At 33.0% G+C, this 12,885-nt stretch overlaps 1 protein-coding gene and 1 non-coding gene across 2 annotated transcripts in view; both read right to left on the bottom strand.

Moving 5' to 3' along the window:
- Window positions 1–12,885, bottom strand: part of FREM2 (FRAS1 related extracellular matrix 2) — a 166,859-nt gene that overhangs the window by 148,513 nt on the left and 5,461 nt on the right. Inside the window, exon 2 of the mRNA XM_019753570.3 lies at window positions 7,046–7,135. Coding sequence (XP_019609129.3) covers window positions 7,046–7,135 — 90 coding nt within the window. The remainder of the gene's footprint in view (window positions 1–7,045; window positions 7,136–12,885) is intronic.
- On the bottom strand, window positions 4,508–4,571 carry LOC141571409 (U7 small nuclear RNA). The gene has a single exon (XR_012496152.2). It is a non-coding gene; the product is annotated as a U7 small nuclear RNA (small nuclear RNA).

The raw sequence follows: 12,885 nt of genomic DNA, 5'->3' as shown, positions 1-12,885 counted from the left end.
ACTATCATTTGTTTTGAGTGTAAATAAATAATCATGCTAAATCTCTAGAAATATGACTAACAGGGATACCTATTCACTAAAAGATTTAACAATTTAAGAAAAGTTTCCTCTAAACTAAAGCCAATAAAAATAGTACATCCATATAATATATATTTTTTAAATGAACCTATAGAATAATAACTCAATAAATAAAATTGAGTTTGTACTTTTCTACTTAAAAGGTGTAATTTCTTTCACAGACAGTTATAGCGTCATGCGTTTAAAGGTAGAGACCTGGCATAAAAGACCTTGATGACTTGAACAGTTCTGAACTGCTCAATGGAAAAACAAAGGCTTACAAACATTTAGCCATAGTAGCCAACACCCTTTCCCAGGATCTACTAGATCTTATGCTCTCTTACAGATTAAAAATATTTGTATCAGTGCCTGACATTACTTCACTGTCTTATTATAACTCCCTAAGGCATTAGTATCTTTCCTCTGGTTCTCATGTCACTAGCAATTAATTTTATTGCTTGCTTTTTTCTCTAAGCTGAATATGTCTGTATAATCTTTTAATGCTTGTACTCAGACTTTGTTTTCTGAATTACTGCATTTATTTTTATTTTTCCAGCCCTTGATTTAAATTCAAGCTAATTATCAATAATGCCGTTGCCCCAAACCCTGAAGTGATGGGTCACCTTCAAGCACAAACTTGTGCTCTTTCTAATGAGAATGAAGAGCTTCCAGTCTTTTCATGTCTGAATATTCAATTGTCAACTATGGAATAAAAATCTGAAAGCTTCAAACTTAACTGACATTTCTTTTACTGAAATGACTCTTCAGCTTCTTCTACTATGTCAAGATGTTATTTATATCTTTCAATAGCATATGGATTAAGGCATAATCAAAGAGAGTAGCACCAAATGTCTGGCTGTGGACCAGATATGTTATTATGACCAACATGGCTATCATGCCTGACACCCCCATTTCAGGATTGAAACCAGGAGACAGAACTCTCTTTGCATGTTCATTTCATATGAGAATTCAAAGGAGGAAGCAGCAAACCAATTTTTGTAGGGCTCCTTCCACTCAGTGTTTCAAGCCCGATGATCACATATCCTAATTCTTTCTTATGACCCCAGATAAATATCTTGGGTCTGATGCTGAGGCCTTGAGACTGAAAACAAGCAAGCAAACAAGAAACTAATAAAAAATTACATAATGACTTTTTAATGAGGGCTGAGGATACTTTACGTTAATACAGATTTATACTTTTCAACCTGTTACAATGTTGTCTCATATCACATGAGGCAAAATAGGGGGTGACTAAAAATACTTATGGTAGTGGTGCTGACTTAAAAATTTCAGCGATTTATAGAAAATGTCTATTTCTCTTTCATTTTAAAATTGTATAATTGTTTATGTAATATATTGACAACTTTTTTCTTCTGAAAAAAATCTTTAAGAGTAAAGTGAGCTTCGGATTTGTGGTTACTGTGAATCTCTTCAATCTTAAATTTCTTTCACTGAAAGTTTCAAAGGAATTTTCACAGTAGTTGATTTCATGTGTTTAAAAATGTGAAAGCTTTACTGAGAATCTTTCTTGGTGCCACAGGGATTGAAATTAATGCTAGGATAAGAGACTCTTCTAAAGGAATGCAAAGGGTACACTGGGAATTATTTAAACGAGCTTTTATTAGAATACTATTTAATTGATCCTTATATTTAAAAAGAGCTTCTTTTCCCCATTTATCTATTCATTCATTTTGATATTTGTTAAATATTTACCACGTGTTCAACCCTGGGTAGGCACTATGGTACAAAGATCAATGACACCTTTTTTGATGTGAAGGAGTTCCTTCTCTACTAATGGAGGTTTTCACATTAGCAAATAATCAGAATGCAACATTCTTGACTGTAAATAAAGGCAGGGATAGAAGCACAAAGAAGGGTGTTACTAGCTTTGTCGTCATGTTGAGAGCAACTTTGGAGAGGAAATGACATTTGAGCCTGGTATTGAAGAGTGATTAACAGTCATTAGGGTTGAGGGTGGGACATACCTGGAATAGTTATGTGAGACTGGTTTTCACATCATAATAAAGAGCGAGAGGAGTTCCTTGTAGAGAAAACGAAAAATGGACAGGAGAAAACTTTCATGTTAGAATACGAGTATTTTATAGGAAAATTACAGAGTTTAATGCTGAGAGCAAATTAGAAAAAATACTATGCTAAGTTATGAAAGGGGATAAAAGAATACATGATCTTTTCTTCCCACAAAATTCTGGAGTACTAGATCTGTAATTAGAATTCAGAGGCAATTGTCAAAGGAGAACGTATTTTCCAGGTCATTATTATTATTATTATTATTATTATTATTATTATTATTATAATATTATGAGCTACCCTCATGAAAACATAAAGGGGGAAAAAATCAAAACAAAAGGAAATGGAAGACGGTTTATCTAGCTAAATCCATAGGTAACTGCTACACACACTCATATTCCCAAGCTCCTTAGATGAAGCCACGGATAACGGGAGCACATTTCCTAACTTCAGAGTTTGACCTTATAGAATATGAATCACTATGAATTTGCATATGTGGACTGGCCCCAGAACACCTGGATGGATGGTCTATTTTCATATTCTTCACTAATATTCCAATGAACATGTGTCATTATGAAGTGATCATCTTAAGATTATATTATGATACACTTTATAAATATGAATTTTAAGAGCTGCATAATATTTTGTTATGTTGACACCATTACTTAAAAGCTTTTATATGTTTATTGGGTATTTAATTTCTTGATTTTTTTTTTTTTTACATGGTGATATAGGTGTGCCTATAAGTTTTTGCTTCTGTTGAGCTATGTCTCAAGTAGAATATTACAGCCTTTATGACTCCAACTACATATTCACAGATATTCCTTCAAAAGCATTTTCTGTTTACATCTTCACAGACAGTATTCAAGTGTACCTGTAATCATCATAAACACTGTACTGTGATTTTTAAAAAAAATAGGGTTTTTTTTGTAAAATGATAAAATGATAAAATATATATAAAATGGTACCTTCAGGTTGATTTATGTTTATTTAAACTTTAAAAAGAATAAATATATTTACATGTGTAGTTTTTTAAAAAAGAAATATAGTATGATACCAGGAAAGCATATTATAAATTTTAGCACTCAGTGACCTTCAAAGAGTTCTAAAACAAACATTTACACTACAGACAGCACAGAACTTTCTATCAGATGATCCTACCCTGATTTCATTCTCATCTAGTAAACATTCCTAAAAGCTAGGTCTGGAGAACCCAGAAAAGTTCGAACCTTGCCCCATATCTCTCCAGCCTATCCTGAATAAGTGTTGAAATTATTTTTGAGGAAAGGGTCTGGGATGCAAATTGGCCTCCAGCTGCTGATCATGCAACTTGAGGAAGGTCAATTACCTATTTCTGTGACTCGGTTTTCTCATCTACCAAATAGGAATAATAATGCTTTTTGTTTGTTTGTTTTTACGAAGTTGTCAGGGATGCTATGAAGTCAAAATTGAATAAACAATAATAAATCACATGTAAGGTTTAAGGTCTAATTGAAAGAACCCTAAAATATAAGGGTGTGTGTGTGTGTGTGTGTGTGTGTATACATATGCTATAATAACCAACATTTATCAAGTCCAAACACAGTAGAACTCCCTGAGGTGAAAATCCTGACATTATCTGTTCTTCAAATAGTGTACTCTTTAGTCCTATCATTTGGTCATTGTCCCAAAACCCTCCAAAAATGAAAGGAATAACTCTGTTCTAGCACCATCCCATTAATAGTGGGTGGTCCTAATCCATTATTACATTACAACAGAAGAATTCTGTAGCTAGCCAGGTTCTTATAATATAATTAAATCTGAAACAAAAGATTTTTAGCTTTCTGTTCTCCTCAATCTCTTTTCCCATGACTCTTGGAATTGAACTAAACCCACTGGTCCAAAAAGTTTGTCATCACCTAGATAGGAAGAGTAAGTGCCCTTGAGAGACCTCTGTTACTTCTTGGATGGATGAGTGCATTTGGAGAAGTCACTTGCCTTTTCTGAGACCTAGATCCCTCCAACTGAAAACACAAAAATACTTTTCATAAAATTTAAGCAGTTGCCATAATTCCCAAGACCCACACCACTTTGTGAAGCATCAAAAGATATCATGAATATATTTTTATAGACATGTATTGTATTACATCAAATTTACATTATTAAATTGGAAGATTTTGAAAATAAATGCTCATATTATAGTTTATAAAATAGATCTTTCCTAGGGTATATTTTGATAAAAATTATTGCCTGTATTACTAGAAGATATATATATATATATATATATATATATACATATATGTATATATATATATATATACACACACATATATGTATATATATAAATATAATTAAATAACACAAAAATTAAAAATTCTTATTTAATTTTATTCCATTAATATTGTTTTTATAGAAAGGAAGGATGGATTGATTGATTGATTTTATTGACAGTCTTCTGGGAGAAGAGGAAAATCTACCAGACAAATTCTAAAAGAGCTATAACACTTATCTTTATTTTTCTTTTACCACAAATATTGCAAATATTTTTTACTTCTGTTTGACGAAATACCTCACACTTTCCAGAGAATTTCATTCTAGATACTCTGTAAGTTTAAATAGTATTGCATTTTTCATTCAAATGCTAGAATATTTTATAAAACATTGCAAAAATCCTTAAAAAAAGTATCAGATTAAAATAAATTTGAAATACATATGTAACTTCTCATCTTTTAATCTTTCAGGTCTTTCTGTTTATTCTGTAAAAAGGAAGTTTTCTTACAGCAAGACAATTAAAATAAATTCTGTTGCACAGTTTGCCTGAATCTTTCTGAGCCCGAATAAATAATACCATGTCAGTGGGGAGGAGAAGCGTAAAGAACATTTCTGGACTTTTCTCTCTCACATGAAAACTCTAGCTCTGAAAAAGCTCCTGAAATGATTTAGTTCTTATTTCCATAAACACAATCTTTACAGGATTGGCCACATTTTCAGCAAATCCAGAAAAACCCCCAATCTCTTCAGCTAGTCATTCCCAACTTAATATTTTGAAATATGATACTGCATAATGTTTTCCAAAGTTTGAATACAGATACAAATTTTAAAGTAAATGCTACCATTCCACCCAGCTAAGGAAAAAAAAAATGCACAGAATAATAAAGTATGTGTGTGTGTGTGTATAGTGCCAAAAAAAATGTATACATATTTTAAGAAAGGAAAACTGTATTAAAATTATAATATTCAATATATACCGATAACAAAGGATGAATACAAGTCATGTTTGACTTCTGCAGTTACAAGAGGTGCTCAAAGTGGTTACCATCAGCGTCTAGACACTTCTGATTACTGTTTGAGCAATGCTGAACAAAATTCCCACTTGTATATACTTTTTTGGCATATATATATATATATATATATATATACATATATATATGTATATAATATATAAGGAGAGGGAGAGAGAGAGAGAGAGAGAAAAGCAAAATATATATTTTTTAAAGTATAGGCTATAATGTCTTAGAATTGTAGCCATTCAATTTCAAACTTTTTTTCAATTTTAAAGAAAATCATACCTTTGCTATTGAGGTTTATTGAGTCATTCTAAAAGATAAACATGGTGTTATGAACCAATAATTTAGTCTTTAAATGTTGAAATGCTATACAGATTTTAATTATTTTAGTCTCATTGTAAAGTTTACTGACTATAGAATTTCTCATTTGAGCAGCAAGATTCCATAAGCAGATTATTCTTTTATAAGTTGGTTTCCTTCTTATACTTGGTTTCATATTAAAATTCACTTATCAGTATATAGAACACTAAACTATGATTTGGTTACTATAAAAATAAAGGCATTAAGTTTATGAAATATCTAACTTATAGTAGAAATGAAATAATTGAACCCAAGTTAACACTTTTTTGTCTCTCCGGCATACACCCAGCAAATGTCATTTTTCAGAGCTGTGATCATACTGTGTCCAATGACATTTTAAACAAATGCTACTAATGCTTTAAAAAATATGAAGGGTAAGCATGCAATCTCTTTCAGATAGATGACGTAATAGCATGCCATTTTAAAAGCATCATAAGGAACCAGATGACTCAATCTGTATTATTTCTTTTCTCCCTCTCTTTTCTCTCTCACACATGTCCCCTCACTTCCTGTGTCCTGTTCACACAACACACATTGTTCCTGGGGTTCTTTTGCTTCTCCGATGAGCATGCGAGAATAAAAATATCTTTATGATCAACCTAGAAGTAGCTGTTTTTTTCTCCTACTTTACAGGGTGAGGAAAAGAGCTGAACAGAGCGTGAGCAGCAGAGATTTGAGGGATTGATGACAATAATATTGCTAAGGAGATGTAGACTACAGACTACTCTCTGCAGTATTCTTCAGACTTCACCAAGGAAAATTTTAGCTAGACTACGTCACAATATCCCCTAAATAAGAAAATCATTAACAAACTGAGATTGGTGAGATTAAAACATCCATTCACTTAGCACTGATTTCTTGGTGACTACAACATATTATCCACCAGCATTAGTACACACAGTACCTGTGTGCAAATTAGAAAAAGGCACCTTGTTCTAATTTGTACACCCAGGTATGCACATGGCTTGCAAGAGGAACTGAGCTGAAATCCAACATCTCTTGTCACCTCAAGTAGGAAGCCTCATGCAGAACATAATCTGAACTACTGGACTTGGGAATCCTAATTATATAGATCTCTCTCTCTCTCTTTAGTGCTTTACAAATCATAAGACAAAAATAACATAACTAGAACATGTACCTATAATCATTGCAGAGTAGTTTTGTCAGATCAAAAATGTAAGATTTCCTACAGCAAATACCAAATTTACTCAATATAAAATCAGGTGAGCATAAAATGATACTTGATACACAGATTCCTTGTAATATAGTTGTCAAAGAGCAGTCAATAAAAGCCACACTCCTTGTTTATACTAACAGGAGAGTGCAATACTTACCACCATCTTCAACTGTAAAATGGAACATATCGCTTGTGGCATTTGCCCCTTCTCTTAAAACATAGCATATTTTCATGTCATCAATGTCAGCTAGAAAATAACCAAAGAACAAGATGATTAATTACTAGGGCAAAATTGGTGGCTTATGAATACATCCTATTGGCTGTTACTTTTCTGTAACCATCTCCTTCTTCTCCTAAGGGAAACAGTGCTATCTTATTTCTCATGTCTCTAAGCCCCCTGATTTCAGCTGTCTCATGGAAATCTGATCCCTCACACAGATAAACAGACTGCAAGAATTAGGTTATAATAATAGCAAGGTGTTGCCCCACCCAGTGACATTTGCATGTTCATGCACCAAAGGAGTGACTGACTAAATATGGAATGTTAGGCTCCATGACAGGTGGAAAGAGGGATATTTTAAGGCATGGCAGATTTCCTGGCACTACTGAAATCACACCCTTTGCCTCCCTGTAGGACTGGCCTTAAGAGGAAAAAGGTTCCCCTGCCCTCTCTCAAGCTAACTTTCTTACCTCTTGTGGTTTAGCAGGCTGTTTTTAAGTAGTCCAAATTTTGAAAGACAAAATTCAGAGATTATTTTTTAAATCCTAGATTGAAATAATTGTCATTATCCAATGTCAGAGAGAACATCTAATAAAAGCTGAAACCTTTATTCACAGGGAAAAGTTATTCTGCCTCAGAAACGCTCTTTCTGTTGCTCCCTACTCCAGCTAACAAATTCACTGTCAGTTTGTTTCAAATATCGACTAAAACGCAATTTTAAAAATTTATTCATCCATTTTACCAGTTCCTCTCCTTAATGATGCCACAAAAACAACATAATAAAACAAATACTCTGTTCTGTGATACTCAAAATAGACTGTCACTTGATCTGGGCCAATCAGTAAGTAATTATTTCCAAGGCTACATAAAATCAAGATCAGAGCTAAAAATCATTTCAACAATGGTATGTAATATTTATTTGTCTCATGTGTGTTCTATGGTTTTTCCATCTCCTAAGAGCTCTACTAAGTTCATGTTATGCAGTTTAAAGGCATTATACATAAGAAAACTATTTTATGAAAGAATAGTTGCAAGTGATACAAGGTATTAGAATCAACAAAGTACTCCATTAATTTTTATAGCTCCACTTTATAGATGTGAAACATACACTCTATCTTGGCTCATATAGTTTTGAAAGGTAACTTGCTTAAAATCAGACATCTGAGGAGGGGAAATCTGATTTCATAGTTAATAGTACCTTCTTGCTAATAGAGATACTTGGAGGTGAAGTAAGTTGAAAATGTTTTGTTCTCCCTTAGCTTGTCACTTCTAACTCACATGTTATAACTTCCCCAATTTCTTTTTTGTGTTATTTTTAGCTTTCTGCATGGCTACCTTTCCTAGAAGACTGAAAACTTTTAGGAGTTTTTTTTTTTTTTTTTCATCTTAACTTTCCACAGTCTTTTGCCCGGGGTCTAATATTCAATAAAGGCTCAAAATGTTTAAGTTAAAATGAAAAAGACCAGATGTCTAGAGGAGCACACTTGCATCTCTACCTTCCTATGTATGATGTTTCTGAAGGATAATCAGTGAAGCCCCCTGCACAGCTCTTTAGCTGTTTAATCTTATAACTCTTAACTATTAGAAAGTTTATCAGTAAGGAATCACCATACATCCTTAGCATAAGGACAATGTCCTCTGGTCAGGTGGGAAAGATGATTTTCCAACATTCCCATTCCTTGTTTAATCTGAAAGCTCTATTATGAGAATAGGAAAAAAAACTATTTAGTACACTCTCAACCGCTGTATCAATATTTTCTTAAAAAAAACTATAGTACTCAGGAGATAGTTTTGTTGAACTAAATCACCACTTCAAAACTGAATTTTAATAAAAAATGGGCAGAGGACCTGAATAGACATTTTTCCAAAGAGGACATACAGATGGCCAACAGATATATGAAAAGATGCTCAATATCATTAATCATCAGAGAAATGCAAATTAAAACCACAGTGAGATATCACCTCAAACCTGTCAGAATGGCCATTATTAGTAAATCAATAAACAAGTGTTGGTGAGGGTGTGGAGAAAAGGGATTGTGCATTATTGGTGGGATTGCAAATTGGTGCAGCCACTATGGAAAACAGTGTGAGGTTCCCCAAAACATTAAAAATAGAACTACCATATGATCTAACAATTCTACTTCCGGGTATTTATCTGAAGAAATCCAAAACACTAATTAGAAAAGATATCTGCATCTCTACATTCACTGCAGCATTATTTCCAATAGCCAAGATATGGAAGCAACCTAATGTCCATCAATAGACGACTGGATAAAGAAGAGGTCGTACATATATACAATGGAATATTACTCGGCCATAAAAAAACAAAAAATGAAATCCTACCATTTGTGACAACATGGATAGACCTAGAGGGTATTATGCTAAGTGAAATAAATCAGCAGAGAAAGACAAATAAGGTATGATTTCACTTATATGTGGAATCTGAAAAACAAAATAAATGAACAACCAAAACAGAAACAGACACATAGATACAGAGAACAGACTGATGGTTGCCAGATGGGAGGGGGTTTGGGGGTTTGGGTGAAAAGGTGAAGGGATTAAGAAATACAAATTGGTAGTTACAAAATAGTCATGGGGATGTAAAGTATAGCATAAGGTATATAGTCAATAATATTGTAATAGCTACCCTATGATCCCAGGTAGGTACTAAACTTATTGGGGGATCACTTTGTAAATTACAGAAATGTCTAACCACTATGCTGTTCACCTGAAACTAATATAAAATAATACTGAATGTCAACTGCAATTGAAAAAAAAGAAAAAAACAGAAAATCCAAATGGAAAATGAAAAAAAATAAAAAAATAAAAAATCTGTATTGGATTTTTAAAAAAACAAAAACTGAATTTTAAGAACTTCTTTTTTTTTTTTTTTTAAAGAGAACATGAATGTAGTTATATGACATTCAGGTGTTAAATTTTCCCTCCAAGTTAGGGCATGCAATATTGATTAGTTGGAACAAACCCTTTTCATTTTCTTTATAACTCTGTTAATAATTCATGGTTCAAAAAGGGACTTTTAAACATTTTTAGTAAGTAAAGACTTTGATCATAATACTGTTATTCTAAAAGTACTTTTAAAAATAACATAAACATATATATATGTATTATATATACACACATTTATATTTATATTTATATATATATGCTCACTTCTTAAGGCATTAGGAAGTTAAAAATCTCATAGCCAAAATATCATTTTCTTTAAATAAACATATAACAATTAACTAGATTTTCTTCTAAATGTTAAACATGCATCAAATATATTTCAGTTGATCTACACAATTCTTTCCATGGGTTTTTAAAAAAATTCTAAGTTCATTAACATGCCTGGAACCACACTCTGGTTAAAACTCTTTAGGGAAATTTCTGAAAGTAATTTATGAATTATCTCCCAGAAGAAAAAAACAAATCCAGGTACTTAAGACAAATGATTTAGACCTAAGGTGGAGGGAATAGGGGTACCTTGGCAGAGAGGCAAAGTTTGAAATAACTAAATAAATTCCCCAATTTGTCTAATTCTGCCTTGTTAACTTTTGCTAATAATGAAATTTAATGTTTTAGAAATGAATTAATTTTTTAACCTATCGATCATTAAGTCAATTAATTTGGGAATAACTTTCTCTGGCCATGTGTGTTAACTTAATTCAGTTTATTAAAAATCCATCAAAATATAGTTTAGCTTATCCCTTTATAATAAAACAAAAACAGGAAAAAAAAAAGACAGCATAGTCCTCACTCTAGAAACTACTTTCATTTCCCCTACTAGAAAAGCAGCCATGGTAGCTTTCTCCATTTTTACTCATTTATTTAATCTCCATAAATGACTGCTATGAACCAAACTCTAGTCTCAACTTGTTCAAATGAGTGCTGTGTGGCTAAATACCAGCAGTTTTCCTAGTCAATATTTGGATTCGTATTGGAATGTGATAATTTATTTTAAAGAAGTAATCTTAAAAATTTATCTTCATTTTTTTATAATAAACTTACAACTACTCTCATTTATAAATGACCATAAAAAGTAATCATGGTGAGAGATAGAGCAACAACCTGTAATGAAACAGCATAATTTTAGGATTCAATATTTAATAACTAATATTCTAATATTTTGAGGTGTTGGACTTGGTCCATAGGATTTAAATTAAATCATTTGCCTCTCTTCATCCAAAATTTCCTTTAAAAATGATCTCTAACAATAAAAAAAGAAGAAATAAAGATCTCTAAAGTCATAAAGTCAGATTTCTTTTTCTGGTAAGAGTGATTTAAAGAAACATTTTCTATCCTCTACTATATTTCTCTCATCTTCTTCACTTTCCATGAAAATAAACCAATCTAAGATTGCATGGCATGTCTATCCTCAGAAAGCCTTCATACAAAAGTCTCCTGCTGGTCTGGCATGACACTTGGCATTCTGAGGTTTTCCTGTCCCTGCAGGCCCTGGAATATATTCAGGCTTTCAGCCAAGAATCAGGAGGTTGGAGTGTGGGGCTATACGCCAGCATCTAAAACAGAGAAGCAGTCACTATAACAATATACTTTGCGACATCTATGTTTATTAAAGCATTGGTTATCTAAGAGTACAACACTCTTGCAGGAAAAGAACACTCCCACTGGGATGCTCTGGGGTTAACCTCCATCTCTATCCACAGAGCCCACATAGGATAGATCCGGTTTCCCTTCTGACACGGTGAGATTTTTCATGAAAGCAACCCAAAGCCCTTTGTAATGAAAGTCGCACGTTCTAGAGAACAGAGCCCTAACTCCCCAGTCAACATTCTGAATGGGCTTCTCCCTTCAGTCACTGAGTAACTCTGCATAGGTCACCTGCCCTTCCTGTGTCAGGCTGTGTCTGCACAAATAAAATTCAGGTTAGAAAAATACTTTAGCCTCAAGAATGCAGTTGTCACCAGTGTTTGTTATTACGTTTGAAACAGGGAAGGGAGGAGGTTTAAAATGAGAAAATAACTTCCTCCTTACACTGTTAACCTTGTTAACATATCATCAGGTTCTTGATAATGAAGTGGATGCATATTTTGGTGACATAATGTCTTCTTATATGTCATGTCTTCTTATACTCTCTTATTTTGTGTGTATCATAGTAACATGCCTTGTACATATAATTTTTATAAATCTAGAGAGGTGTTTACCTCTTATATCTTTGAACAGGTGTTTGTCACAGAATATTATAAAAACTATAAAATCCACGAAGTATAAACACAACTTTTAATTTTAGTTATAAATTTTCTAAAAACTATAATAGCATTAGAACAATGTTCTTAAAAATTAATCAAAGTTAATATAAATTTGAAGGCACCATTTGAATGATATGTGATAATAACAATCTGAATACATAGAATTTAGAAAGCATATCTCTCGCTATGGTGCTAAAATGCTTCATAAACTATCTGCAGCATACAAAACAGGGTGCTCAGAGGGTAGCTGTGGCAAGTGGAGCAGAGCTGGAAAGCCTGCTTCAATTTTAATTCACCAAAGTCTGGCTCCTTTAGTCGCAAACCTTGATGCAATCAAAACACATTGAGACCCTCTCTAATGAAGGTCACTGCCCTGGGACACATGGCAAGAAGCAGGCCGTTCTCCCAGGAAAGAGACTCTTTGAATTCTCCCCTCCCTTTTATTTCCCTTTCCATCCCTTCTCTTGGACTCTAACTTGACGCTCTACTTAATGAAGTTTTCAGTGAGAGCCATGTCCTCAGGAAATAAGACGTGGAATGCCCTGTGGTTATAAGGAAAGAAAAATG

The sequence above is a fragment of the Rhinolophus sinicus genome, chromosome 16 (assembly GCF_057876585.1).
Source record: "Rhinolophus sinicus isolate RSI-liver-muscle chromosome 16, RSI-T2T, whole genome shotgun sequence".
Lineage (NCBI taxonomy): Eukaryota > Metazoa > Chordata > Mammalia > Chiroptera > Rhinolophidae > Rhinolophus > Rhinolophus sinicus.
Note: the sequence above shows the minus strand (reverse complement) of the source record. Positions and strands in the feature narration are given on the sequence as shown.